The 26,214-nt window shown below is 50.3% G+C and overlaps 1 protein-coding gene across 1 annotated transcript in view; it reads right to left on the bottom strand.

Moving 5' to 3' along the window:
- The window catches only part of ESRRB (estrogen related receptor beta), a 114,786-nt gene that overhangs the window by 23,470 nt on the left and 65,102 nt on the right, over positions 1-26,214 (bottom strand). Inside the window, exon 3 of the mRNA XM_047863366.1 lies at positions 13,562-13,678. Within this exon, the coding sequence (XP_047719322.1) occupies positions 13,562-13,678 (117 nt within the window). The remainder of the gene's footprint in view (positions 1-13,561; positions 13,679-26,214) is intronic.

Here is a 26,214-nt window from a genome sequence, read left to right as displayed (position 1 = left end):
TGGTGACTCTGTTTGGAGGGTAGCAACTGTATGGGGGTGCACAGAGGTCTGTGCCTCTAAAGCAGAAGAAAAAAGCCCTTGCCTCAGGGTCAGACCTGGATGGAATCCCTGATTCTACCCCCCCTAGTACCTGAATGACCTGGAACAAGTTTCTTCACCCTTCTGGGCCTCAGTTTCTACACCTGTACTAAAATAACAGTGTGGCACCTCATAGGATTGTCGTTCAGGATTGAATGAGTTAATACACGTACGGCACCGAAGGTGGTGCCTGGGCGGCTCGTCGGTTAAGTGACTGACTTTGGCTCAAGTCATGACCTCCCTGTTCGTGAGTTTGAGCCCCACCTCAGACTTGCTGCTGTCAGCACAGAGACCCCTTCACGCCCTCTGTTCCCCTCTCTGTCTGTCCCTCCCCTGCTCATGCTCTCTCTCCCGCTCTCTCAAAAGTAAATAAACATTAAAAAAAAAGTTTAACTAAAAAACTAAAAATAAAATAATAAAGCACTTAAAATATTGTAAATGGCACCTAGTAAGTGACCATTAAGTGTCAGTTAATATTGCTATTATTAAAAATACTTCACCCTTGAAACTGTTCCCTATCGTGACTGTATCAATATCAACATCCTGGCTGTGATACCACACCAGTTTTGCAAGCTGCTATCACTGGGAGAAACGGTATTACTTCTGACAACTACATGTGAATCTACAATTATCTCAAAAATAAAAAGATTAAAAAAAATTTTTAGCTGCTTGCGGAGATACAAAATGGTGCAGCTGTTGTAGAGAAGAGCTGGGCAGTTCCTCCAAAAGTTAAACTGAATTATCAGCCGTGTCTTATGATCCAGGAACTTCATTCCTAGGTATATCCCCAAAAGAACTGAAATCAGGAAACTCTAACAGGTTATTTGTATTTCAATGCTCATGCCAGTAATACTCACAACAGCCAAAAGGTGGAAGCAACCCAACGATCTATCAACAGACGAATGGATAAGCAAAATGCGGGGTCAAACATATAAGGGAATATTACTCAGTCGTAATAAAAAGGAATGAACTCTCGACACCTGCTACAGGATGGAGGAAACCTGAATACATTACACTAAGTGGAGGAAGCCAGACACAAAAGGAGAGATGTTGTAGGATTCCACTTATAAGAAATATCTAGAATAGACAGAGAGCCGATTGGAGGTTACCAAGGCCTGGGGGGGGGGGGGGGGGTGGAGAGACCGGGGGTTACCGTTTAATGAGTACAGGGTTTTCTGATTGGGATGATGAAGAAGTCTGGGAAATGGAATCGCTGTGAATGTGCTTAGTGCCACTGAATTGTGTACTTAAAAATGGTCTTTGAAACGGCAATGCACTTTAATAAGCAGTGAATTGTATCTCAACTAAGTTATTAAAGTTTTGTAAAATACTTCTCCCTTCTCAGGTGAGTAGAGTTAAGTAACGTAAAATGCGTGAAAGTAACAAAGTGTTTGGTACACAGTAGGAGCTTCATAATTTCTTTCCTTTCTTCTGCCTATGGAAGGTGGTAGGGTCTGGCAGGAACTGACTGCCTTCTTGGAAAGAGAGAGAAACACACCCCCTTAGTTATAACAACATGAATCAGGTTTGTTAAACAAAACCCTTAAGGAACTTAAGGAACCCTTAAGGTTCAGAGAGGTTGAATAATGTGCCCAGGGGCACACAGCTCCCCGCGTTCTCTCTTGAATATGCCCACAGGGTGGAGCGCTGCCTCTGTCCAACCCGGGACACAGGTTCTGCCTTGGTTGCAGCTGTACGGCTCCCAGCCCCCACCAGGCTCGTCACCAGGCTGGGATCCCTCCACCCGCCGTGTCCCATTACTTCCCAACTCAGGGCACAGGAAATATTAAAGAAGCCGCAGGGCCACTCTGGGGCCTAAAGTCCTTGCAAGGAGGGATGGCAGGCCCCCAGACCTCCTGATCCCATGCCCATCTGCTGACCTCTCCCACCCACCGCAGGTGCATCAGCGTCCAGAGGCAGCGGCTGCCACGTCCTGGATCAGATGTCCACTTGCTGACTTGGTAAGATCAGCCTTCTGGCTTTTTTCTTAATGGAAGTAAAATAATTCCTGCTTCCCTCCACCTCCCTCCTTTCTTCTCATTTTCCCTCCCTAAGCTGGACAAGATCCCAGTCTTTCGGAAGTAAAAATAGCCACGTGTGCAGGGGGCACAGCAGCCGGGGACAGTTCAAGTTTCTTTCTTTTCTAGCCAGGCACTAAAAATAACCAGCTGAAGCTCTGAAAAGCGTGGCCCTCTGCACCTGGCCCAGAGCCTGGCCCAGGCAATGCCCCTGTCACATTTCTCCTCCCACAAGAAAGGCTCACACCAGGCTGAAGAGAGAAAGGCCCCCGAGCCTGTGTCCTCTGGCCTCCTCTGCAGAGCTGCTATCCATGTCTAAGGGCAGGATCTCTCCTGACATGGCCAAGTTTTTCATGGTCAGGACCCTTCCCCTCGCCATACCCAGAAATCCCACCCTCCCAGTCCACCCCACCTCAATTCAGTGTCCCTGGTTTATGAATGATGTAAACAGGTGCACATTTGTGCAATGCTTCACAGTTTACAAAGCTATTTCCAAATCTCATTAACTCTGCATAACAATATTGAGGGGGGAGAATTATTATGTGGAATATTATTATTGTTATTATTCCCATGTGAAAACTGAGGCTCAGAAAAGAGGGGTAACTTGCTCAGGGTCACACAGCCAGGAAATTTTGGAGGGAGGATCTGAATCTTGACCTCCAAATCCTATCTCCTTTGCTTTGAACTTGAGGCCACCAGTCTGTGGGATCACTGGGATGCCCTGGAAAGCCCTGGAACAATACAGACTTTGACTACTTACTCCTTTGAGGTTCTGAGTCAGTAGGTCTGGCATGATGTCCAGGAATGGGTAATTTTTCAATGCTCCTCCAGTGGTTCTGATGACTTTCCAGATCTGGGAGCACTACACTAAACCTGTTTTAGTCAATACTTGATCTGACCAATATTCTTCCTTGGGGACTTAAGGGTTGACTCTGCCTACAAGTTCTACAAAATGACAGCTGACTCAACTCTAACAGGGAAAACCACCGAGAAGGTGATGTGGGTATCCAGAAGCTGCAGGTCATGGGGGCATGCTGACGGGTGCCCCAGCAGAGCAGACGAGTACCCTAAGCACTCGTCTACACCCCTTGCACATGGGGGGCTTCCTTTAGCTACCTGTCCTGCGGGGAGTTCTGGGTGACGGGTGAGCTCACCTTGCTGCCTAGGACAGGATGGCTATTTGGGGCTGCCTCTTACCCTGGTGCCAGATCATAATGGTGACAGCCTCACGCCTGACTCACTAAAAGTCAAGAGAGCCTCGTGAGTGGGTAAACCCACGTGCTACCTAATATTCTGGGATTTGTGCCAACGGTCCCTGGTGGGTACCATGGCACTGAGTGAGGAGCCCCGGCCTCCTGTCTATTAAAGTATTCATCTCCTGCTGCTCTCTCTCCTGGACTCTTCTCACTCGGGCCATCATGGGCCCAAGGACATTTCAGCAAGCCTGGGTTGGTCCTGCATTCCGAGCCACCAAAAAGTCTCCAACACCGTACATGTGACAGGGCCAGGCTATTTAGACTCAGCCTCTCTTTCCTTCCTTTCCTTTCTTTTTCCCTTTGAGGAAAAGCTACAGGCTTTGCTACTGGCCAAACCATCAATTTTGAGTTGGGATGGGCTTCTTACAAGGAATTCTCACATAACCAAAGAGACTAAATACCACCCAGCTCTGTTATTTACTAGCTGCGTGGCCTTGGACAAATTAAACTCAGTTGCACCGTATCAGGCATGGCAAATAGCTGTTGGCTGTGCCGCTGCCTCCCGTTTCCTAGTCTGTGGCAGACATTGCTAATAGGTCACAGCCCTCTTGCCTACTGATCCCAACTGTGCCTAAGCCTTTGGATGACGTATCCCCCTGCCACAGCTGTCAGTCTAATGGTAAAGGCAATTTACCATCCGGGAGACTGAATTGTTTCTCAGGTTCTTTCTACCTCTAAAACTCTGATTCTGTAATAACAGGTCTTAATCTGACTCCGGGAACCTCTGAGGTGGGCTCCAGGGGTCCTGCGAAGCTCCTAAAATCATCTGCAAAATTTTATGTGCAAGTACTTGCGTATGTTTTATGGTAGAATTCCCACCGGATTTTCAGAAGAATTCATGAGCCCCTAAGTCAATAACCATTGGGTTAGAGGCTGTCACAGTAAACATCATGCAAACGAATGACTAAATAAGATAATTTCAGACTGGGAGAAGTTTAGTGAGGAAGTAAACAAAGGGGTATGATAGAAACGAAGTGGGAAGAGAGGCCTTTCTGAGATGACATTTAAGTTAAATCTGCAAATATGAGGGGACAGTGTTCCAGGCAGGAGGAACAGTTCAGAGCTCCTAGGGTAAGCAAGAGCCCATCATGCTTGAGGATGGAAAGTCAGCCAGTGAGGCTGGAGTAGAGTGGGCAGGAGTGAGGGGGCAGGAAAGGAAGGGGATCAGATGACACTGAAAAGGTAGGGAGGGGCTAGACCATGCAGGAAGGATCTTAAAGATCAGACTACAGTGCTTAGACTTTATTCTAAGTACAATGGAAAGTCTTTGAATGACGTGAAGCAAAGTGACAGAATCATATTAGTGCTTTAAAAAGATCCCTCTGGCTGCTACGGGGATTGGATTCAACACGAAGTGGAATCGGAAGTCCAGTTAGGAAAGTGTTGCGATGGTCCAGGAAGAAGATGGCACTTCCCTGGATCGGGTCATGGCCATGGAGATGAAGAAAAGGGGGAGGATCTCAAATACAGTTTGGACACTGACTCCAAAGGAGTCCAGGATGACTTCTAGGTTTTGCTTGAGCAAGGAGTAAATAGGGGTGCCGTTCCTGAGATGGGGAAGACTAGGGTTTTGGGGGAGGGGTGGGGCACAGCTAGATGTACCCTCTGGGTGTGTTGAGTCTGAGATGCCTCATAAGCACACCAAGTGGGCATGCCAGCAGGGCAGTCAGGCACTAGCATCAGAATGCACGGCAGGAGGTGGAACTGCAGGTCTAAGACTGAGAGTCAATCTGTATCAAGTCTTGGACCTAGAAGGGATCGCCTGCAGGGTGCCGGTGAAGAAGACCTTGGTTCCAAGTCCCAAATAACACCAACATGTAAAGAGCAGGAAAGAGAAGCATTTGCTAAGAGGACTAGATAAACAGCACAGTGAGAGAGGTAAGGAGAAAACCACGCAAACAGGAGGGCAGAGAAGCCAAGAGAAAAGGGCACAAAGGCTGGCCACGTGTTTGGAATATCGCCGAGAGGCTGAGTCAGGGAAGACGGGACAGGTTTGGCCACCCAGGATGTATGGGGGCAGGCTCAGGGCTGTGGTCAGGGGTGCGGTGTGACCAGGGCAGACTGAGGGTAAAAGGCTCAACATACTCAAAAATTGATTCCAGGGGCGCCTGGGTGGCTCAGTCGGTTAAGAGTCTGACTTCTGCCCAGATCTTGATCTCATGGTACGTGGGTTCGAGCCCCACATCAGGCTGTGTGCTGACAGCTCAGAGCTTGGAGCCTGCTTTGGGTTCTGGGTCTCTCTCTCTCTCTCTCTCTCAAAAATGAATAAATATTAAAAAGAAACTTTTTAAAAAATTGGTTCCAGCAGGGTCTGAGATCTAACAGGTAAGGCAGATGAGGAAAGCATCTTTAAGAAAGCAGGCCAGGAAAATAACTTTTTGAATAACATAAAAGTGCAAACCACAAAGGAAAAAACAGATAAATTCCATTTATTAAAATTACTAACTTCTGGGGGCACCTGGGTGGCTCAGTCGGTTAAGCGGCCGACTTCGGCTCAGGTCATGATCTCACGGTCCGTGAGTTCGAGCCCCGCGTCGGGCTCTGTGCTGACAGCTCAGAGCCTGGAGCCTGTTTCAGATTCTGTGTCTCCCTCTCTCTGACCCTCCCCCGTTCATGCTCTGTCTCTGTCTCAAAAATAAATAAACGTTAAAAAAAAAAATTTAAAAAAAAATTACTAACTTCTGATCATCAAAAGACTCCATCAAGAGAAGGAAGCCACAAATGGGGAGCTTTTTACAACACCAACAACTGAAAAGTGACTAATAAAATGACCAGAACATATACAGGTTTCTATAACCAATGAGAAAAAAATAAAGTAGAAAAACAGGGAAAAGACTCAGACAAGCATCTCACAGGAAAGGAATCCCAAATGGCTAGACCACATATGGAATATGCTTATCTGACAGTGAAGAGAATACATACCAAAGCGATAAGAAAACACTAGTTTATATGCACTAAATAAGTGTTGGCGAGGATGGGGCAGCTGGGTGGCTCAGCTGGTTGAGCATCCTGCTCTTGATTTTGGCTCAGGTCATGATCTCCACGGTTCGTGAGACTGAGCCTCGCCTCAGGCTCTGTGTTGAAAGCACAGAACCTGCTTGGGATTCTCTCTCTCCTCTCTCTGCCCCTCACCCTGCTCTCTCTCTCTCTCTCTCAAAAATATTAAAAAAAAAAAAAAAAGTGTTGGTGAGGATATGGGACAACCAGGGCATCCGAGCACCAGTAGTGAGTCAGTATAACGAAATAAAAAACAACTTCCTATCATCTCATAAAGCTGAAGACGCACATACCTGTGGCCCTTCTACCCCCGGCCTGAAACCCCTTATGCATGTGCACTGGGACTCAAGGCAGCACTGTTCCCTCAGCACTAGAAAGGAAAAACAGACTCTCCCAAACTCATCCAGTGATACTCTAGTTCAGGAGTTTGCAAACTAAGGGCTGTGGGCTAAACCCAGTCCTTTGTCTGTTCATCAGAACACAGCCCTGTTCCTACATTTCTATATTGTCTATGGCTGCTTTCCTACAGTGGTGCGAGTTACATAGCTGCAACAGAGACGTTCGGCTCCCAGAGCCTAAAATATTTATTTTCTGGTGGATTCCTGCTATAAAGACATGGAAATGAATGGATTATAGCACTGTGCAACAAGAGCATTCACCTCAGAAAAATAATTTAAGTAGGTTCCATGCCCAACATGGAGCCCAACACGGGGCCTGAACTCACGACCCTGAGATCAAGACCTGAGCTGAGATCGAGTCGGATGCTTAACCAACTGAGCCACTCAGATGCCCCTCATTTCAGCAATAAATATACACAGTATAATTTCATTTAAAACAACAACCCCCCCCCCAAGATATTAATAGAGATATAAACACATGCTAAAACTATTAGGGGCACCTGGGTGGCTCAGTTGGTTAAGCGTCCAGCTCTTGACTTCAGCTCAGGTAATGCTCTGCCCCACATCTGGCTCAGCGCTGACATCGCAGAGCCTGCTTGGGATTCGCTCTTTCTCTCCTTCTCTCTATGCCCCGCCCCCCCCCCCCCCCCCCGCTTGCTCTCTCAAGATAAATAAACTTTAAAAAAAAACAAACAGTACTACATTAAAAAAAAAAAGCTATTTGAAAAAAGCAAAGGCAAAATAATGTGAAACCAGAGTAAGTTACCTCTGAGGATAAAGTTACCTCTGAGGGCACAAACAGAACCTGAAAAGGATAGGTTTTTTTTTTCCTTACATTGGATGGAAGGTACCAGTATTCTTTATACTTTACGTATATTTTTGGCAGGTAACAGTGTCTGCCCACTTAAATACATTTTTTTCATTTTTCCATACCAGTAGAGTTTTAGCTGGACAAATGGCATCCCAGCTAAAGACTACAATTCCCAGACTTCCTTGTACAGGTGTCGCCATATGACCAGGTTCCACCAATGGGCTGTGAATGGGAGGAACAGGTTCCGTTTCTGGGTCCCATCTTTCCAATGATCTGGCTAGGCTACACTTCCTCCTGGCTGCCTGAAAAGATGCTGATAACTGGGTCCACCTTCTATAAGAATGGCCAAGCTGCCAACCAGTCCCAGATCACCTTTGACCTCTGGACTGTTACATGAGAGATGAGAGAGGAGTACACTTCCATCCTGCTTAAGCTTCTGGTTTTTGTTTGTTTTGAGAGGGGAAGAGAATCTTTTTTTTTTTTTATAGAAGCTTAGCCTTAGCCTAACTAATATACTCTAAATTTTGTGAATCTACTTGATGTTTGCTTTTTTAAAAAAAATATTTATTTTTAAGATAGAGAGAGACAGAATGCAAGCAAGGGGAGGGGCAGAGAGAGAGGATGACACAGAATCGGAAGCAGGTTCCAGGCTCTGAGCCGTCAGCACAGAGCCTGACATGGGGCTCGTGAACCGTGACATCATGACCTGAGCCCAAGTCAGACGCCTAACCGGCTGAGCCATCCAGGTGCCCCGATGTTTACTTTTTAAGGAAAAAAAAAAAATTTTTTTTAAGCAGGTGGGGTAAAGAAGTGGATGTAACAAGTGGGGAAATTTTGTTGAAAAGGGGAGCACGGAAAAGTAGCAGTGAAGGGTCAATATATAGTTGTGGAGTTTTTAAAATTTTATTTTATTTTTATAAAGGGAGAACAAAAGTAGGTTTGGTGTGTGCGATGAAAATGATCCAGTAGTGAGGAAGCGACTGATGGTGCTAGAAGCAGAAATGATACTCCAGGACTGAAGTCCCTGATAAAGAAGGAGAAGGAGTCAGAGCACAGGTCAGGAGACTGGCTTTTGACAGGAGCAGAGCTCGCTCTCACAGGGGTGAAGACAGAAAACAACAGGTAGATTTGTGGATCCAGCAGCAGGTGGATAAGAAACTCCCCCACTTGCTTGCTTCTACTTTTTCAAGAAAATGGAAAGCAAGGTCATCAGCCAAGGATTGGGAAGAGAGGCTATGGGAGATTCAAAACTCCCTTCTGGATCACAGAAGAAAATCAATTATATCACATGATGCAGAATATCTATCTCCAATCCTACTTTGTGGCACCACTCCAGGGCCTTCCCTGAAGAGTAGAGAGCATGATGAAAATGGCTGCGATTATGATTCCCATTTTACAGAGGAGAAAAGCAGGCTTACAGAGGTTTAAGTAAGGCACCCAAGGAGCTGATTAGCAGTGACACTGGGGACTCACCGGGTCTGTATGACCACTGAACCAATTATTCAATGCTCCGGCACACCCAAAGTCCTGAATGAACAGTAGTAAGATTTGGCACAGACAAGATCATCCTCTACGACTTCATTCAGTCAACATTTCCCCAGCCAGAGGTCATCGGGTCATCGTGCCTGAGTGGCCCAGACGCTTCAGGCCACACGGGAAGATCTCGTGAACTGTCAGACGTGTGCGTGCGTATGCATCTGTGTGCTCGCGTATGAGACGGAAAGCGGTCCGAGGGAGATACGGATACATATCGGCATTCTTGGGCTCTAGTTCAGAACTATTCTCCGAAGTGCTGGAGAGTTGGTTTGTCTCAGAGCACTAATGCATTTTGGAAAAGAGAAAGAATTTTTAAAGGCAAGCCATCTCTCATCCTCTTTCTTCATTCACAGGGCCAGAAAAGTGGTATTTCTGGCAGGGGCTAGAGGCAGAATACTCTATAAATACAAAGCCATTAAATCCCATGCAGCGGGAACCTGATCGGAGCCTCCTTTTAATTTCCTGACATGAGCTGGCCACTAACCCAATTACCCAGAATCCCCGGAGGAGCCCTCCGCCCTCCCAACAAGCACAAAGAGAGTGAGAGCATATTGCATGGATGTCGGCCCAGCTTTCACTGAAATCAAATATCTTTTAGAAAACACTTGGGGAAAAGGCAGGCAAGGGCTGAGGGGAGGAGGAAGTGGAGCGGGACAGGGAGGCTGCTGGCCCGAGGCAGGTGAAGTGAGGTGAGGAGAAGGTGAAGTTCGCAGGACAGGCCTTCCAGGGAGAGCTGCTGAAAGCCCAGAGCCGTGCTGAAGCGTGGGGGCTTCCAGTGAAAGGCAGCAAATGGTTTTCCAGGTTCTTCGGCTCAGAGGCTGGCAGGCCACACCCCAGCCAGGCGGGGAAGCCCAACTATCGGGGGAGAGCCGCTCCGCTGCTGTCCCGAGGGGACCTCTCATCCTGACTTTAGACCCCAGACAGGGGGCCAGCCCCAGAAGGAGGTCACCCCTGAGATGCCCACCAGTGAATCCAGGAGGAAGATCAGGGCGGCCAGTATGTCTCACCTCACTCGAGACCGCCTTTGAACCAACTACTCTAATAACACGCCCAGAAAGGTGACGGCTTAAAGCAATCCCACGGTGGATTTCACCAAGGAGTCATTCCACGTGGTCCCCCCGCCCCACTTGACCTGCAGGTGTCAACACCCCTGCTCCCCAGGTGAAGAAATGGAGGCCCAGGAGTGTGAGCCAGAGAGAGAACGCACACGGCAGGATTCCCTCAGAGCCAGGAGCGAGGGCGCAGGCCCCAACCCTCAACCCAGTGTGGATTTTGTGTCCGATTTCTTATGAAGAGAAAAGTCACTTTTTTTCTCTGAAAAAGCAGACTTTCACACACTGGATTTGCTTAAAGTGAGACAGACCTGGGTACTGCCTACGTGGAACAGTCGATGATGATGATTCCAGAGCCAACGGCAGCCCCAAGGCAGGGGGGAGGCTGAGTCGCAAGAAGTCCCATCACCAGAGTTTCCCCTCTCTCCCACACCCCCACAGGTGCCCCAAATTATGAAGCAGTGTCTAAGGTGTTTTACTTGCGAAAAGAAAAACTGTAAAAGACAGGGGCGCCTAGGTGGCTCAGCGGGTTAAGCATCTGACTTTGGCTCAGGTCACGATATCACGGTCTGTGGGTTCGAGCGCCGTGGCAGGCTCTGTGCTGACAGCCTTCTTTGGATTCCGTCTCCCTTTCTCTCTGGCCCTCCCGCGCCCCCCCCCCCCCCCCCCACCGCACACACGCTCTCTAGAGCTGCTGGACAGAAGATAGAAAACAGCTTAAGATGTGCAGGTGAGGTAGGGAGGAGGGGGAGCAGACATTCGCATCCCTTCTCCAGCCTCCTGCCACCCCCACACTTCTACACAAGACCCGAGACCCGGGACCCCGGCCCCTGGTTCCTCCAAGTGAGGCCCACCCCAGATCCTTCAGGAGGAGTGGCTCCCAGGGAGGCTGCAGCCTGCCTCTCAGAGTCGGGCCAGAGTCTGGGGGAAAGCAGAGGGAGGGCAGGGAGCCTGTGCCCGCCCCAGGGGCCCAGGCTCCTGCTCACGAGGTGGTGGGGGGACAACCAAACAAAAGCAGGAGCCGGGGCAGCTGCCAAGAGCCCCCACCTGGCAGGGGCTCAGGCTCCTCAATGAGGCACGCTCCTCCTCAGGGGGCTGGTCCCCGTGGAGCTTCTGATGGCAGGATCCCGCCAAGGCTCTGCACTGCAGGGGACAGAAACTAAATGGAGGCACTCGGCTTTGTCCGCTCCGGGAGCCTTTGTGTCATCCTGTCCCCTCTGGATTTAGAACTGCCAGCACTGGGGCGGTGTGGCGGAGGGGAGGGTTCTGCGGATGGCCCCTCCTCCTCCAGGCAGAGCTCCGGAAAGGGCCTCTCCAGGCTGGGCCCAAGGGGTGTCAGATGCCCCTTGCTGCCACCCTAGAGAGAAACCATGCAGGGGTTTCAAGTGGTGGTCCCTCCCTTTTTCCTCATCTCTCCTTCCCCTTCCCAAGCTCTTCAGCTCACAATCCCGGGGTGAGGGTGGGGTGGCCTGGGGTTCGGGCAGACACGGCACAGAGCATGGGGAAACTCCAGGCTCTGGGCCCAGCTGCCCACACATCGGCAGAGACTGAGGGTGGGAAAGACCTTGAGCCCCAAGCCCTACAGGACTCAGTTCTGTCATCGTTAAAATTTAGGAGGAGCATACTAATAGCACGGCAGCTCCCCTCTGCTCCAAGTTCCCCAGATGCTGTGAAGTAAGCAATGAGAGTCCAAACTACAACCAGAAAAGGCCACTGCAGGGGCGCCTGGGTGGCGCAGTCGGTTAAGCATCCGACTTCAGCCAGGTCACGATCTCGCGGTCCATGAGTTCGAGCCCTGCATCAGGCTCTGGGCTGATGGCTCAGAGCCTGGAGCCTGTTTCCGATTCTGTGTCTCCCTCTCTCTCTGCCCCTCCCCCGTTCATGCTCTGTCTCTCTCTGTCCCCAAAATAAATAAACGTTGAAAAAAAAAAATTAAAAAAAAAAAAAAAAGAAAAGGCCACTGCACAGCTGGCCCCCGGCCTGACCCAGTGCCCTCACGCCCAGCTTCCAGAACAAGGCGGTAGCCCCTGTCCCCAGGATTTATGAGCTAGCTTCTCTAAGACTTAGAAACCCTTAGGCTGGCTTCCAACAGCCCTCAGAGGAGGAAGTCTAGAGGCCAGCACTGAAGCATACTGCTGAGGACCTCTGTGCCTCAGTTTCCTCATCTGTGAACCCCAGGATGCTCTGGAGGAGCAGAAAGAGCCTGGTGTAGCAATCAGGGGACCCTGGTCAGTCACTAACTCGGGTCACACCCTACACAAGGGTATGACTCAAATTGTGTAGAATCAAAATGAACTCACAATCTTTCAGGAGGTCTAACACAGCCCACTTTTAGTCTAGAAAGAAGACTGTTCTTACTTGACCACCCCTCCCCCCCAACGAAGCAGTTGGCATGTTTCTAAATAACTGAGTGGCTTCGCCATCTCAAAGGTGTTAAATGAAGAGGCCAACGAGAAATGTGGTTTAAAGGGCAACATGCTATGTAGACACCGGGGTAGCTGAGGAACTGCTTCAGGAGCATGCTTAGAGGTGGGCACGCTGGGCCATCTGGGGTGGTGCACGGGACGGAGACCAGAGGTCTCTCATTTCCCCAACACGGCAAGGTCCAAGTTGTCCTACTGACAAAGCATCAATTAAATTAGCGCCTTCTTCCCCAGGGATGCAGGGAGAAGAGGATGAGAGGAGCGCTGGGCTTCCAGAAGCCCCCTCTCAGGGAGGGACTACATTCGAGACCAGCCCATTCCTTTTCACTCCCAGCCCCTCCTCCATCACACAATCTTCAACACGCACCTCTTTTCCTGCCTCCTTCCCCTTCTGGAAAGGTTCCAGGGCCCAGAACCATAAAAGCGGATGTGTAAGAACTTCCACCAGCTCCCTCGAAAGTTGCAGAAGGGGAGAAACACACACACACACACACACACACACACACACACACACACGCACACACCCCCCCCAAGATGGACCTGGGTAAGGGTCATCAATCTGAGCAGATCAAGAAGGAAGGGGATGAAGGGGAGCCCAGAGAAGTGTTGCCCAAATAATGAGAAGCCTACCCCTCCCAGGGTGGACCAGGGGCCTCGCCCCAAAAGGAGGGCCTTCCCCAGAGGGCCAAGCCAGCTTTCTAGGGCCCAAGTGGGGTCGGGATTTTCCAGAGGATCCTTAATGCGGAACTTCCGATGCCTGCCCCGTGTCCCCCTCAGCAGTGGAGCTGTGAGGCGGCCGTAAACCCGCGTGCAGGGTGCGTGTGAGAGAGGAAAGGGGGGCGTCCCAGGGAGCAGGGGCTCCACCTGGGATGCGTGCAGACACTTTCCGGTCTGTGCCGCCCGGGGGGCAGGGACACAGGGGTCTGAGACGCCCAGTGAGAAGGGACCCCGGGCCTCGGTCGGAGCACGGCGTGGCCGTGCGGGCCTCTTACCTTCCTTCAGCATCCCCACTTTGAGGCATTTCATGAAGCGGCAGGCCTGGCAGGACTTGCGCCTCCGTTTCGTGATCTCACACTCATTGGTGGCCGGGCAGCTGTACTCGATGTTTCCTGTAACCAGACACAGACAGGCTTGCCACGTGCCCTCCCGGAGCCCCGCCCACCAGCCAAAGGCCGGATGGAGATGGACCGGCGGGACCTACGACTGCCCCTTATCCTGAGGTTTCCGTGGGGCAGTGGCTCCCACGGTGGGTGCTCGGAGGTCCCCGCCACGATGTTCCCGACCCTCTTAAATACTTAGATCCCAGACCCGGAGGGCGGGGTGGGCCAGGCAGCCACAGCTTTGAAGAAGGGGAGCCCACGGCTTTGAAGGCACCACTGAGCTGGCATTTTACCCCAGGCACAGAACACCTCCTTGCACTGACCAGAATGTCAGTGCAGGCCACCGGCCCCTATGCCCTCCAGCCGGGGGCCCCAAAGCACAGGCAAAGCCTCCTGGAAGCTCTGCCCCCCCCCCCCCCCCGGGCCCAGGGCCTGTGTTCCGTGTCCCTCTCTGCACACCCGGGCCACCGCTTGCTGACCTTGAGAGAAATCACTTTCCTCTGAGTCTCAGTCTCCTCGTCTGCAAAGCGGTGTGTAGGATCTCCCACGTGAAAGCAGGAGCAAGGGCATTAAAAATGCTAAAGCACTAGGGCGCCTGGCTGGCTCAGCTGCCAGAGCATGGGATCAGAGCACCCTGATCTCAGGGTGGTTGGGTTCAGGCCCCTTGTTGGGCACAGAGCTTACTTTAAAAAAAAAAAAAAAAAAAAAAGTAAAGCACTACTCAACGTAGCCGATTCCATAACCACGGCCCTACTACAGAGGGAATTGGTGACCGTTTTCTTGTCTCGCCCCTTGAATGCATTCTAATAATGGCTACCATGAACCTGACCCATGCTCCCAGGAGGCTGTCAGCCCCTCAAAGGCAAACGCTTGTGCTGTTCACCACTCAGTCTCCCAGATACACCGAGATCGGCCCCTGCCATGCAGAAGCCATGCAAGAAAAACTTGTGGAATGAGTCACCGACAGAATCCTCATGGCAATCACGCGAGGTCGGTATTGACACGGCCCCCATTTTATAGGAAAGGCTGTGGCTGCCTTTCTAACACAGGGCATCGCGTCTCCCCCACGTCCTCTTACCTGCCTATAATTACTTAACAAACAGGCGTTGTGTAGCTATAAATGTGAAGAGAAAGGCAATGGGAAGGAAAGGGAGGTCCAGTGGAGTAGAGGAGAGAAAGGCAATTGGAAGGTAAAATGCAGCAGTGACCCAGTGCTGTTCTGTTTTTATCTGGTCTTCTCAGCCCCTGTCCCAACTCTGGGAGGCCTGCCAGAGCCTGCGGTTTTCAGAGAACAGACTCTGGACTAGTGCAAACTCCCCTTGCCCACCCCCATCAGATGCCCACCTGAGGGCGCAGGGAGAAGGCTGCCCTCCTAACCCTCTCGTCAGGCCCAGGGACACTCCTCCGAAGCAGGGGTGCTTGTGGGCCCACCTCGCCTGGCAAGGACACTGCCCGGCATGGAGCACCCTCTGAAAGGTCACTCCTGGCCTGAGACAGCTTGAAAGGTTAGTTCCAGACCTGCCTGGCCTCCGAATCCTCCCTCTCCCCCCAGCCCCATCCACATTAGCAGTTCCAACAGCTGCCTTTACTGCGCACCTGCTCCCGTGCATGATCCGCACGGGTGGTCACTCCTCACAAGGCCCCTCGGAGGTGGGCCCACCAGTGCCCCATTTCACAGGCCCAGCAACGAGACTAGGGGGTGCTGAAATGAGTTACTGAAGGCCACAGAGCCCCTGTGCCGCCCCTGCACTCCACAAGAAGCTTGGGGAAACCAGACAGGCCCCTCCCTGTTGCCACCCCAGCAGCTGAGGTGGTCTGGAGGAAGTCGGGAGGGTGCTGTCTTCCAGAATCCCTGTGCCTCGGCCTCCCCCTGTGGCCTATGGAAAATACTGACTGTTGGATTTTCTGAGAGCCAGCAGGAACCAAGCTGTGCCCCTGACAAAGGGCTCTGAAGTCATAAAATTGTAGCGCCCCGATTACAAAGTGAGGGCTCACAAGAGCTTGCTGAGTATTCTCAGCCTCATTTAGTACTGGGGAGGAGACATGACTTGCCTGGGGCACCTTAGATCTCCATCTCTCTCTGAATTCCAGCCGCCATCACCTTATCACCTTTCTCCCTCCCATTTCTTGCAGGGCGGGGAGGAGGGTCTAAAAGTCCCCCTCGGTGCAGCAGGGTGGGAGAGGGCAGGAAGGGGAAGGGATAAGGATTCTGTGAGCCCCTCCCCTCTTATCCAGCCCTAACCATTTCTTAGGTCACTCTGGCCTGTGTGGCTTCTTGACAAAAATTTCAGTATTTCCAGAAGCACAGTAAACAGGAGAAAAACACAAATATGAATTAATTCATCCAAGCCTATCTTGGCTTAGGAGGCTCTGTAGAGTTTGGTCCCTGCCACCATCCCACCCCCACCCCTCTCTCTCCAGCCTCAATATCCCTCCCCCCACCCACTGTCCCGCATAATCATCAGTTCCTGGAACTCAGTGATAACACAGGCTTCCCGGCCTTTGTTCCAGCTGCTTAGAACAACCCCAGTAAGCTCCCTCCACCACCTCACCTGGCCCGTCTACACCTCCAGGTCCCATGGATACAGGTCACCTGACTCCTAGACCAGCTCCTCTGGAGTCCAGGCGCTCGGCACACACAGGAGGCGCTCAGTACATGCCGAGAGCCAACACTAACAGGTGCTTCCCATGAAGCAGCTATTGGTGTGCTTTTCACATACTGCACCTTTAATTTTCCCAACAACTCTGGGAGGTAAACATCTTTTCCTCCACCTTATAGATGAGAACAGAGTCCAGGATGAGTCAGAGCAAGGACTTGAACCCAGATGGTCTGGCTCCAGTCTTGCTCGGAACCACTGTGCAGTGAGCTCACAGGGCCCGTGGCGGCCCTGCGTTCACCTGGCAAGGCAACTCATGCAGCCTCGGGACGCCACTTGCATGCTGCTAGCCGTTCACCTTCACTGGTCTCGGCTGCACAGCCAACCTGTCATCCCTTGAAGGAGGACCGACCCCGGGTTTGGAGGGGCTGTCGCTCCAGCAGGGGGTCAAGAAATGCCTGCGATTTGGCACTGGTGCTCTCCCAGGACAAGAGGGTTGAGCATTAACAACAAGGATAGAACGGTGTTCCTGACCCTGCGCGTGTGCGTGCGCGTGCAAGAGAGAGAGTTCTGATTTTATTTATTTATTTTTGTTCCTTTCAATTTGTTTTATGGCCCTAGCGGCTGGCCGCCAGAAAGCCAGGCTGCTGGCCTTGCCTTGTAATTTCTGTAAGTGCCTCCTCGATAAAGTGATGAGATTAATTCATCAGAATTTCTGTGGTCTCTGGAGGGCAGTCTAGGAGAGCTCAGGAGCAGGGAGGGGCATCTGTGGAACACACACACACACACACACACACACACACACACTCACCACCAGCTGAAGCATGGCAGGTTTGGAGGTGGGCCCTCATAGGACAAGGACCTACCCAATGGCTAGCATCAACTCAGAGTTCTAACACAGGAGTGTGCCCAGGACAGACACAGGCAGACACTACTTCAGGTCACCGAACCTCTCTGGGCCCACTTCCTCATCTGTAAAATGGGCATATAGCACATGCCCGTCTTACAAAGTTGTGTGATACAGGGACAGAAAGCACGCACAGGGCTCAGCAAGCAAGGACTCAAGGCTGTGGTGCTTATTTTTACACGCAGGCAGTGCTGCCAGGGTAAATTCAGCAGAAGACTCCGGGTAAGTCTTTGACGTGAGGCCAGCCACCCATTCTGACATTTAAGAACACTAAGACTGGCGACCTCAGAGTTGGTGCGTCCGCACTTGTGGTAGGGAAGGGAGGAAGGAATGCTCAGAGCCTGACCTGGACTTCTGCGTGACCTCTGGCCTCGAGGCAGAGGGGAAATCCCCACCATCAGCTCCTTTGATCCTGTGCCCCAGGAAGGAAACCCCAAGGGCGTCACCATCAGCTGTCTCTGAACAGCTGCAGGGAGTGGGCAGTCCTCTCCCGGGGCTCAGGGGCTCAGGGGCTCAGGGCTGGGGCCGCAGAGCTTAGACAGGGGGCTCCTGGGGGACGCATGTCTCAGAGGCCGCTGGCTAACATCGGAGCCCGAATGGCCGCCATTTTAGGTCACTGCCGTGGAAGGGCTGGGCCAGTAGTCACTTGGCTCCGCTTCCCTATCTATCTCACTTCTGGGGGACACACACCATCTCCTTCTGTGGGGCCCACTGTCCTCAACTGTCCACCCTTCCCTCTTCCTTACCTCCTAGCTCCATGATCTCATTCGTGCCACTGGCCTGGGCTATCACGTACTTGGTAAGGATGAGCAGCAAGAGGCAGGGCCTGTGCTCACACCCTTTCATCCATCTGCCTGCTGGGTATTTCCACCTGCAAGTCCCTACGGTTCCTCACACCTCCTCAGCTGAACCCATCCTTACCCAGCCGACTCCTCTCATTGTGCTCCTTGTCTCAGCAAAACGATCACTAAACCGCCCCTACCCCCATCCCCACCTAGATCAGAAACTGAGGCGCATCCTGGATTCTCCCCTCTCCTTTATTCCTTTAAGGTCCTTCTCATCCTACTTCATTCACATTTTGTCCCTCCTTCCCCTATGGCCACAGCTCATCAGTCCCCACACTCACCTCCAGGCACTAGCCTCCTCTGTCTCTAGTTCCCTTTCCAGTCTGACCCCCACACTGCCCCTGGAGGGACGTTAATAATCTTTCTGTGCAAAACTCCATCATGGCACACCCCCTGTCTGCACACACATCCCACAGCCCGATAAATGGCAGCATGGGGCGGGAACTGCCACAGGAGAATGGACAAAGTAAAACCCAGAATAGCCAAAGCTGGCAAGCCATCGCTTCTCCGCCTTTGGGCTAAGATCAAGTGTAGTATCTAGATGACAAGCCATTTGTACTGCAGAGCCTCAGAAAGCCTCAGGCACCGAAGGCTCGAGATACGGCAGAAGATGTGGTGGGCTTTGGGGCCACAAACTGGGGAATTTGCTGGGAGGACTTGGCTACCATTCCACGCGGCCATCTAGGAGTCCTCCACAACCCACCCAAGAGAAGCCAGCTTCATCTCTGGAGGCTGTGAGCAAGTTAAGTTCTGGACTCAAGGACCCACTCTACTTCAGGCAGAAGGGAAGCTGAAGCTAAAACTAGGATGCCTGAACAGTGGGACCACCCAGCCCACCCCAAGCCCACTCCCTGAATCCTGGCAGTCTGCACACTCCACACCCCACCCCAAGATAGGAATTTGTAGGGTTCTTCTCTGGGAGAACGCACAGCATCAGAAAGAAGTCCAGCAGATGAAGATCAACAGAGAGAATGCTCCTTCTACCCTCTTTATCCCTATTTGCATTTAAGACAGACAGCCGAAGATTACAAATACATTTTTAAACCTCACAAAGCAATAATCAACATACTATCAACTTGAGAAGAAAAAAAACACCAACACATTGCATTCATGAAACAAGAACAGCATGCAATAAAAAGTTTAAAATGTATAAAATGGAGCTCCTAGAAATGAAAAATATGAAAGTCACAAAAGATTCAGAAGAGCTGAGGAGCTGCTACTCCAGAACAGAACAAAAAAATCCAAGAAATGGACGAGAGACTAGAAAAGATGTAAGAATTAGACAACGGATCCTAGAAGCTCCGCATCAACCATCACAAGTTTTTAAAAGAGAAAAAGGTGGGACAGGAGGTCGTCATGAAGGCAGAAACTGAAGAAGGGAGGGAGGGGGTGGAGGGTGGAAATTTCTAAGACCTGAAGAATATGAGTTTACAGACAAAAAGTCCTGCTGAAAGCCCAGCAGAATAAGTGAATAAAGATCTGGATAAAATTACAGAGGTGAAGAACAAATTAGTAGCTGCCAGGGGTCAGGCAGAGGAGAGCGGGGGCGGTGGTTATGGTGTAAAAGGGTAAAGCCAAAGCTCTTCCGTATCTTGACTGTGGGATGGTCACAGGAGTCCATGAAATGATACAACCGCATAAACTACACACACACACACTCAGAGTGTGTACAACCAGTAAAATCTGAATTAAGGTGGGCAGATTCCATCAATGGCCATTGCTGATTGTGATACTGTACTGTAGTTACGCAAGATGTTACCTTCGGGGCAAACTGGGTGAAAGGTATTCGGGATCTCTCTGCATCATTTCTTAAAACTGGGTGTGACTCTTCAATGATCTCAAAACAAAAACATGAAAAAATAAATAATAAAAAGACCTACAGCACACAACAGAGGCCTGCGTCGTAAAATTTCAACCAGAGAGGGCAAAGAAAGAAAAGAGTCTAAAATTTTTCCGGGAGAGTAACAAAAAACAAGTCAAATACGGAGGATCGAGAATAAGACCGGCCACCATATCTGAAACCATAAGGGGAAAAAGTCCGAAACACACACACACACACACACACACACACACACACACACACACACACCCCTGTGCGCATCGCCACTTTTTTTAGCTTTGGCACTCATCATGTGACTTCATTTATTTATCTGCTTTGTTCACTGAAGTTTCCCCAGCACCCAGAACCATGTGCGGAAGTATGAGGTCTCTATATACAATCTCTAAATGATGACTCCAACTTCTTGACGACAGCACCAGAAACTAAGAAAAGGAGTAACGGTGTCATGGGGGAGGGCGGGGGTGGTGGGGTGGAATCACTTAAAGCCAGAATTTTATACCAAGCCAAGATAGAAATCTCGGGGGTGAGGTGAAGGAATGAGTAAGGATATTTCCCTGCTTCCAAGGCATCAACAATCTTACCTCCCCTGCGGCTTTCCAGCACGTGCTCCCCCCAAAATGGAGGAAGCAAAAAGAGGAAGAGGCAGAACCCAGAAAACAGGGGATCCAACCCAGGAGAAGAGTCAAGGACAAGTGGAGAAAGGACTAGCAGGAAGCAAAGACATTTAACCAAAAATTGTGAGGTAACCGTATTCTGACAATGGGAAGACTGGAAATGTGTGTGGTTGGATGGGTTGTATAATTGGAACAAATTCTTCATTGTCCATAACAGGAAGTCAAGAAATAACGCCCAAATTGCCAACTCAGTAAACATGGCTGTAAAATCACATTAGCAACTAAGAAGATAAACGCTAGAAGAAAGTTTTTCTTAAAGGGCTAACTTTGGGTCATGAAGGGAGGAAAGAGAATATATGTGAAGGGCCAAGGACTGTCACTTTTCATTAGGAGACTTACTTACATTCCCATCATACTTTTTTAAACTGCGTGCACACATTGCTTTGATAAAAAGCTAAAAGTTACCTTAAGAATTAAGTTTAAGAAATTGTCCAACAGCTCCTTATCACATAAAGAATTAAATCTAACCTCCAGGGCAAAGCCTACCAGGCTCGTTATGATCTGGCCAACTCTGACCTGTCTGTCCTCATTTACCTCCACCTGAGCCCTAAGGTGGTAGGTTCCACTAATACCTTTGGGGCCTCCGATCCCTCTCCTACCTCCCTCCACCTGAAACCCTTCCTGGTAAATTCTCCCACAACCTTGAACCTCAGCTCATGATACCCTCTTCCCTTCTGCCCTGGGTAGGTTCACAAGCTCCTTCCTGTTTGCCCCCATAGGTCACACCCGCCACCTTCCACTTGAAGCAGCCAGCTGGGTGTTGCAGAATCAGGATTTTGTGTGTTGTCCTCCTTCTGAGCTACGTGCTTCCTGGGGATAGAGGTTACTGGGTCTCTCTCACTTTTGTATCTCAAGTACAAAGCAAATAAATTGATGGGGTGCCCGGGTGGCTCAGGTGGTTGAGCATCCAACTCTTGATTTCGGCTCAGGTTGTGATCTTCTGGTTTGTGGGTTCAAGCCCTGCGTCGGGCTCCTTGCTGATGCAAAGCCTGCTTGGGATCCTCTCTCTCCTCTCTCTCTCTCTCTCTGCCCCTCCAGTGCACGAGTGTGTTCTCTCTCTCTCTCCCAAAATGAATAAAGAAACTTAAAAAAAAAAAAAAAGCAAATAAATTGAAAATAAAACCTCCACTTAGAGAATCCTAGAACTCAGCAGTGATCCGTCAGTTGTCAAATCCAACAGCCTGTTCCAGGCGCCCTATCCTGGTCCTTCCCAATGCAGAGAACACCTAGCTCTTAAGATTTCATCTCCCTTCCTTCTGCAGGGACTCTTACAAGGTCTCGGATCAGTTCTCTATTCACCACATTGACACCAAGTTGCTTCCGGTGGTAAGAGTGCATCATTATTCTATGGAGCATCAAGAAAGGAAGCAATTCTGCCAATCAAACTACAACTGTGCTTCCTTGCCACTAGCATTTTCGTGTGTGTTCGCATTAAAAGATCTCTTTGAGATTTACTTAGAGATATGATCGTACAGCATCCTTGTTCATACACGGAAGAGAAAATAGAAGAAAAACAAATGAAAGGTGTCGCTAAAACTTCTCCAAGTGCAATTCTCCTGAAAGATTCTTGATCAAAGTCATTGTTTTTGTGTTTTCCCACAGAATCGTAGTCTCTGCCAATAAGGGAGCCAACCATGCTGTGCTTCTGAAGAATGTCCATTATCATCTCGGGGGTTACCTCCCAGGTCACTGGCCCCTTTCTGCAAGTTCTGATGTGCATGTGAGGGCAGGGTCAACCACATGGAGTAACCAGCACATAGCCCAATTCAGAGAGGTTGGGGGGGGGGGGGCAGTGCATGTTGAAACTGACGCAAGATGGTACTTCTCAGTCTCTTTCCAAGGCTCTTACTTCCTTTCCCTTCACTAGGTCCTTCCTCTTGCCCCCACCCCCACCCCCACCCCTGGCCCCTCTCCTTCAGAAAAGCTTTCTCTAGAAAAAACTCTCCTGGAGGGCATTTGCATCAGATGGCTTTGCCCCACCCCCCACCGTCTCAGATTAGCAACCTGGGTGGGGCTGGAAATTTGCATTTCCAACAGGCTCCCAGGTGCTTCTCCTCTGGGGACCACACTTTGAGAACCACTGCTCTAGAGGATCTCATTAGATCCCCAAACCCCACTCAGCTAACACTCTGGAGCCCTAGGCCCTGAGTTCCAACTCTCCAGAGTAAAACCTGTGAACTGATCAAACTCAACATGTCCCAAACTTTGTCCATTGTCCCAACCCCTTGCCCCTTTGTCCTTGTCCCAGCCTATCCTCTCCCATTAGGAATATTCTTCTTTCTTGGTTTCCTTGCCGTCAAATAACCTCGCCAGCCCCCTAGCAGCCTAAATTTGAAACCTAAGGGGCAGTCTCAATCCAGCCACTGTTCATTTTATACTGAATCCACTTCCAGAAGTTTCTCAAGTCCAACCTCTCCTTTTAACCCTTCTGCCACTGCTGGCTTGGATGCCTCCAAATGGATGGGCTATGAGAATCCGCTTCCTAACCGGACTGCCTGCCCCTAGACTCTCGCACATCCAGACCATCTTCCCCGAATTACCTTGCCAGAATTAACTTGCTAAAATGAGATCTCATTAATTCTCTGCTCAAAAACCTTCACTGGCTTCCTGTTACCAAGCACAAGCAGCAAAAACAATTATTATCTATTTAAGAGTTATATGCCAGGCACTAAACTAAAAACTTCACGTGCATGACTGCAATCTGCAATGACATTCCAGCACCAGAACTGCTTATCAGCCCCATTACTCCCATTTCATTGACTGGGAAATTAAAGCCCAGAGAAACTATGTAACTTTACCAAGATGACCAAGAAAGAAATTGTCAAATTGGGATTCTAAGACCGGTCACACACCCTCGAATCTTGGTGTTACTCCATACTTTTCCTTCACAAAGCCTCCGAAGCCTGTGCCATCCAGCCTCCCGCTGCTTTCCCCACCAGCCCGTCCTCTGCCACCAAGCACCCCCCCCCCCCTTCCAGCAGAGCACATCTGCTCCTCTGGGCCCCCGACTCCTGTTCTTTCTGCCAGTCATGCTCACCTTTCCCTCCTGTTTGCATGGAATTCCTCGGAGATGCCCTCCACACCCCCCCACCCCCCCAGGCTCTGTCTCACCTGACTTGCACTCTGGCTGTGATGTGGTCTTTCTCTCATTTCCCCCAGTGCGCTGCAGACAGCAAACTGTTTGCAGGTTTCATTGACTCTTTTCATACAGGTGAGGAAACTGAGACCAGATGACACAAGTCCCTGCCCAAGGTCAGCCGGCTGGTCAGTAGCCGGGCTGGGATAGCGACCTGGTCCCGACCCCCATTCACTCCTAGCTCTGTCTCTGCAGCCCCCTTGCCTCGCCCCGTGCGATCCCCGGCCTCATTCTCCAGGACAAAAGGCCTGGAGGTGGTCCAAGGCAGGATAACCCATCAATCATCTCCCTGCCCCTTCCTTGGGGAGTTTCCTTCCAAGTCTGCATCTGGGCCCCTGGTGAACAAACAGAAGCAGCGCCTGCCAGGCCTTCTTTCTTACTTGCTCTCATCTGAAGTCACAGACCCAGGAGCTGCTCCAGGGGCCTCCTGGTGACCTGCTAAGTTGGCCTCATGCCCTGGGGGCGTAGGGAGGGCTACAGGGTGGCTTTACCCTCCCCTCAGCAATGTGCGTTCATTTATTCATCAGTGGCTTCCACTCCCAGAAGAAAATCCAAGTACAGCATGCACCAAGCCTCCCCCCACCACCCAGACCCGGGACTTGGCCAGCCTCCCCTCCCCAGCCCCATCTCCTTCCCTGTCTCCCTCACTCACACCAGCCACACTGGCCCTCTTTCTGGTCCTGAAGCACATCAGCTGTTTCCTCCACCTGGGGCACTGGCCCCAGGATTCTTCCACATGCTTTGCCTTATCTTAGAAGTCATCTTCTCAGCATGGCCTTCCCGATCTTCTGTCTAAATTAGACCCCTCTCGTCTCATCATTGGCTCTTCTCTTTCACAGCACCTGCCTCAAGTCTGTCATGATGCATCTTTACCCGCTATCGTGTTTTCTGTCTGTCTTCCCCCCAGACGGCAACCCCACGGGGTAGGGGCCCTTGATCCACTCTCAACCCAGCTCCCAATACAGTGGTTGCGACTCAACCAATATTCAACAAAGAACTGAGTAACGGCTTCATAAGCTCAAGCGTGAGGCAGGTGTGTCCCCCAAACACTGTCCTTTAGAAAAGAAGTCACTTAATATCTGAGACTTTGTGACATCTCAGAATAGAGGTGCTATGTCCACCACCTTATATCGACCAACTGCTCCAAGACCTCAATCAATGCTCATCATTCAACTGAATCAGTAACAAGGGGGTAAAGAGACTTCACACAAATTTAGTTATTCCAGGGAATCTGACCTCACATGTTGTGTCAAAAGCAGTAGAGTACCTCATACACTGTGGAAATCGTGCTTATACATTGACACAAATAGAAAAGAACTGCTCTGATGGTCTAGGAACTATACTTACAGCTCCAAAATGACATTTTTAGAAGCACACACGTACTCCTAAAGTTTTAAGTAACTAAGACAGGAGTAAAGACAGGGTGCTCTGAAACACTGTTGAATGACTCAGGAAGTGGCCCTAGAAAAGGCAAAGACACTTTAGTCAAAGGTCTGTGTGACAAGTTTGATAACTTCGCTTCACAAAATGTGAACAGAGGGGCGCCTGGGTGGCTCAGTCAGTTAAGCGTCCGACTTAGGCTTAGGTCATGATCTCGCTGTCCATGAGTTCAAGCTGTGTTGGGCTCTGTGCTGACAGCTCAGAGCCTGGAGCCTGTTTCAGATTCTGTATCGCCTTGTCTCTCTGCCTCTCCCCTGCTCATGCTGTCTCTCTCAAAAATAAAAAATAAACATTAAAAAAAATAATAAAATATTTAAAAAAGCAAAACGTGAGTAGAAAAAAGTTTTTCAAAAATTACGGTATTTTTACATAATGTGATTTGAAGTATACAAGTATAACTAAAATTAACACATTGTTTTAAGTAGACATTTGACTATTTTATCTAGATCCCTGCAAGTTTCCATAGGCAAACTGGCCAAACTAGTTTGTCCTCGTGGGGAATACGGGGGATCGCTTTGGGGGGACCACCTTCCATGTGGACACACGGAGAACTTCCTAGGCACCAGGCACTGTGGGAGAACATGGGGTTTGGTGAAAATCAAAGTAAACGTAACCCCTGTTCCCTAGGAACTTAGCATCTCCTTGGGGACCCAGTCAGATCATAGCAAGAACCATGCAGTATGGTAACTGTTGTCGATGTGCTGGCAGAAGGTATCCAGGAGCACCCAGGAGGGGCACTATCTATGTCAGATGAGAGGGCTCGGAAGTGGAAAAAGGCTTCCCCAGAGGAAACGCCAGCTATCTGGAGACCTAAGGACAAAAGTGGGGCCTGGAGGTTCAGGGAGGCAGAGTAAGGAGAAGAATGTATACAAAGTCTAGAAAGTGATGGTGGGTGACGAGGTCTGGGAACTGGAAAACAGAGCAGTCAGGCGGACCCACAGCCCACTAGCGAGCATGGCAGGGGTAAAGTTACCAGGACAATGTGGGGCAATCCCCGAGGACATCCTCAATCACGCTCTGGAGCCATGGCTTACCCATAAGCAAGACAGAGACCGACACGTTCAGACATTGGTTCAGAAAGGTCTCCCAGGCAGCACAGAAGAAAA

This window comes from Prionailurus viverrinus, chromosome B3 (assembly GCF_022837055.1).
Source record: "Prionailurus viverrinus isolate Anna chromosome B3, UM_Priviv_1.0, whole genome shotgun sequence".
Classification (NCBI taxonomy): domain Eukaryota; kingdom Metazoa; phylum Chordata; class Mammalia; order Carnivora; family Felidae; genus Prionailurus; species Prionailurus viverrinus.
Note: the sequence above shows the minus strand (reverse complement) of the source record. Positions and strands in the feature narration are given on the sequence as shown.